The 3683-nt window shown below is 36.6% G+C and overlaps 1 protein-coding gene across 1 annotated transcript in view; it reads left to right on the forward strand.

The window, feature by feature from the left end:
* The window catches only part of LOC107094666 (interferon-induced very large GTPase 1-like), a 7572-nt gene extending 5166 nt beyond the window's left edge, over positions 1-2406 (forward strand). The window contains exon 3 of the mRNA XM_015390433.1: positions 4-2406. Within this exon, the coding sequence (XP_015245919.1) occupies positions 4-2406 (2403 nt within the window). The remainder of the gene's footprint in view (positions 1-3) is intronic.
* The last annotated feature ends 1277 nt before the right edge of the window (positions 2407-3683 follow it).

The raw sequence follows: 3683 nt of genomic DNA on the forward strand, positions 1-3683 counted from the left end.
AAGCTGCTCCTAGATCAGCTGAATGAGATGACCCAGGCAGCAGCTAAAATGGAAAAGAGAGAGAAGAACAAGAAATTCACTGATGTCATGGAGTACAATCCAGACACTGGGAACTGCTACATTCCTGGACTCTGGAATGGAAACCCACCAATGGCGCCAGTTAATGCTGGATACAGTGAGGCTGTCTATGACCTCAAGAAAAACATCATCCAACTGCTGGGAAAGTGTGGGTCAACTTCTAATAACATCTTGGAGTTCAGAGAGTGGATAACCAGCCTGTGGAAAGCAGTAAAACACGAAAACTTCATCTTCAGCTTCAGAAACAGTCTGGTAGCTGATGCATACATGAGGCTCTGCACAGAGTACAACAAATGGGAGTGGGCGTTCAAAAAAGAAATGTACACCTGGGTTACCAATGCAGAAACTAAAATTTCAAATTTTGGTACAGTTGCTGCAACATCTGACATATTTGACATGGAGAACTTTATCACTGAGTTAGAAAGTGAAGCAGTCACAGAGCTGATGAAGTTGGAATCAATTATTCTTGAGAACCTGAAGAAATACTTTGAGCAGCCAGAAGGTCATGTTCACCTGGTTGAAAGATACAGAGAGGACTTCTCTAACAGCATAAAGAGTCTTAGAGCACAAACTGAAAGTTCAGTGTCCAACCAGCTCAGAGTAGCAGCGGACCTCAAAAAGGGAAAGCAAAGACTGGACAAAATTAAGACCAGCTATACAGAGGAAATTGGAAAAGCAGTTTGTGAATTAATTGATGAGTGTCGTAAGAAAAAAGTTGAAATGACAGACAGTGAGCTTGATGTAAGTTTTGATGAGATGTGGATAAAAACATTAAAGACCTTGTCTTTTGCTGCACAGCAGACTTCAGATATCTATGCCAATATTTACCGTCAGCTGCTAACAAATATATCACCCAAAGGAAGCCATGCTTGTGAACTGCTAAATAAAAAAAGTCTTAAAGACTGTGGATTGAAGCCTTTTGAATACACACCCAAAGGAGTGCGGGAAAACATGAAAGTTGCTTTGAAAGGATTGTGGTCCTGGAAAGATATAGTAAAGGAGAGACAAAAAAATGCAGACAGCATCATAGCTGATTGCAGTGAGTTTGTGTCAAGAAAAATTGAAAACAAAACAAATTATCATGATACTTACATCCAGGAGATCCTTCACATCATTGATGAGAAGCTGAATAACGATGATGTTAACAGCGACATTAAGTTTGAGGTTTCTCTAAAGCAGCACATCTGTGGATCTGCTGCCAGAAAGTTTCAAAAGATGCATGAAGATTTTATACGAGAAAATGATCCTCAAACATGTCTGCAGGAAAACAAGGAAAAGTTCTGCACAGATTTCAAAGATGTGTTCTATCAGTGCCAGAAGAAAGCTGAGGAATTCACCAACCAATGTCTGAAACCTGCTGTGGAGAACTTTGTCTATCGTTCTCTTGGTTCTGATATTGTTGATAAAATCTTGACAAAAATAGAGTTCAGTACACGAATGTCCTTTCAGTATATGGTTTTATTGGATTTGATTGAAAAAAACAACTTTGAAAGCTTTCAGAGATACATTTTGTCATATGAAGAGTATGTAAAAAAATGGATCATTGAGAGAATCGAGGAGAAATTCTCCTCTGAGTTCTCAATATCTGAGTTAGAGGACATACGTCTTAGGTCCTGTACTGAAGACATAAATATTGCCATTAAAAACGCAAAAGCAGAAAAGACTGATAGTCTGAAGACATTTGTTGAAAATATCTGCAAAGAACTTGGTGATAAACTGGTAATTTCCCAGGATGCTCTCAATGCCTTTATGGTTCTGAACAAGGCTGACCAGGAACAGTTTACTCACTGGCTCAGAGAGTGTGTGAAGGAAATGAAAGAAGCTCTTAGGGAGAAGTTTAAAAACACAGACTTTGATGCAACACTCAGACACCTCCATTTGAAACCACAGGATGAGCTTTTCAGAAGAGTGGTTGGTTGTGGCAAACAGTGTCCATTTTGTAAAATACCCTGTGATGCAGGAGGAAAAGCTCACAGTGAACACTTTGCTTCCCTGCATCGACCAAATGGTTTGGGTCAGTACAGGTCAATGTTCTCAAGAAAACTCTGTACTGATATCTGCTCTTCTCTTGTTATAAGCGACAAGACGTTTAGCTGCACTGAAATTGCATTACAGCCTTACAAAGAATATAGGAAGATTTTTCCAGACTGGAATATTCCACCAGATTCAAGTCTCAAAGCATCAGAATATTGGAAATATGTAATGAATAAGTACAACATGAAATTTGCAGAAGCATATGTAGCAAAGCCTGCTGACATTCCTGATGATTGGGGGGAAATTACAGTAGACCAGGCCAAGGACAGTCTCAAAAAGTATAACGGCAAGTAGTGAAATTATAACTGAGATCTAGTTAATTGGTACTTGCATGTAGTTTTATATTTTTTCATTGAAAGCCCACCTAATTTGCACTCAGGGTGAATATATTTTAAAAATCAAAAGTCTTTATTGCCATGATATAATCATAATGTAATTTAGTTGACAGGTGTGGAAGCAGGGATGTACTGTAGCTCAGAAGAGAACAACACAGTGGTGGGAACTTGAACTTGTCCTTTTTCAAGTTTTTAGGCTAAGACTATTTTTTTCTTAAAACTCTCCTCTTCACAACTTTACTGGCATTGTTTTCTTAAAGCAAACAAAACAAAAAGATTAAAAACTTACTAGTCAAATCTAGATCAAGACTATAAAATAATTCAAGAAATAAAGCGCAACACATGTTAAAAAGAAGATAAAAAAACATTCATTTCTACACAAAACACTGATGGTCAAACATAAACCAACCCTTAGCCTAAGTGTTGTACCACATCCCTATCTTAGACTGAATCTACCTATAATGAAATCAGTTAGTGTATGACTCTGAATCTGTCTCTGTGATGTGGTTGAACTTATTTATTTAAACCTGATCTGCTTTGCACTGTAAAAATCATTATGGTCATATTGGTTTAGGATCAGTCTTGAACTGAGTTGAACAGAGTATAAGCTTTAGCTCTTTAGATTTTAACTACATTTTTTTTGTTGTATGGTATAGGTGTAGTGACTCTATGAAAAATATATTCTTGCACAGATTTCCTTTTGAATTGTTAGATTTATTGTCAAAATTTCTATATGACATCAGTTATTGCCAGATATAACACTGTGTTAGCATAAAATTTAAATTTTCTTTGCTTTTTATCATCATCCTAAGTTAAAAATAAACATTTGGAGTTTACCTTTGTCAAGTTTTGTGTCTTATGTTTTGAGTTTTTCCATTGTTTTTAAATGTGCTCAGTTTTTCTAATATTTGAATGTGGTGTATTCAGTGTTATTAGTGTAGCGGCTAAAATCCTATATTTTAGGCTACTGGTGGTTGTTGTTGAAAGGCATTGGTTTTAATTAAGATTCCGTTTAACATAAAATAAATATCATTTATTATCAGTACAATGTCCATTGTCTTACTTTTTCCCATAAGATCCACATAAATTCAACATACATCCAAACCAAGCACAGTAGAAAACTGTTTGCCTCAGCCTATTAACAACACCTGAACAGAATTGATGGTTGACCTTAAAGGAATAGTACACCCAAAACATGATTAGCCTTCATTTTCTACTCACCCCCATGCTGAACAA

The sequence above is a fragment of the Cyprinodon variegatus genome, unplaced genomic scaffold (assembly GCF_000732505.1).
Source record: "Cyprinodon variegatus isolate N-32 unplaced genomic scaffold, C_variegatus-1.0 Scaffold499, whole genome shotgun sequence".
NCBI lineage: Eukaryota > Metazoa > Chordata > Actinopteri > Cyprinodontiformes > Cyprinodontidae > Cyprinodon > Cyprinodon variegatus.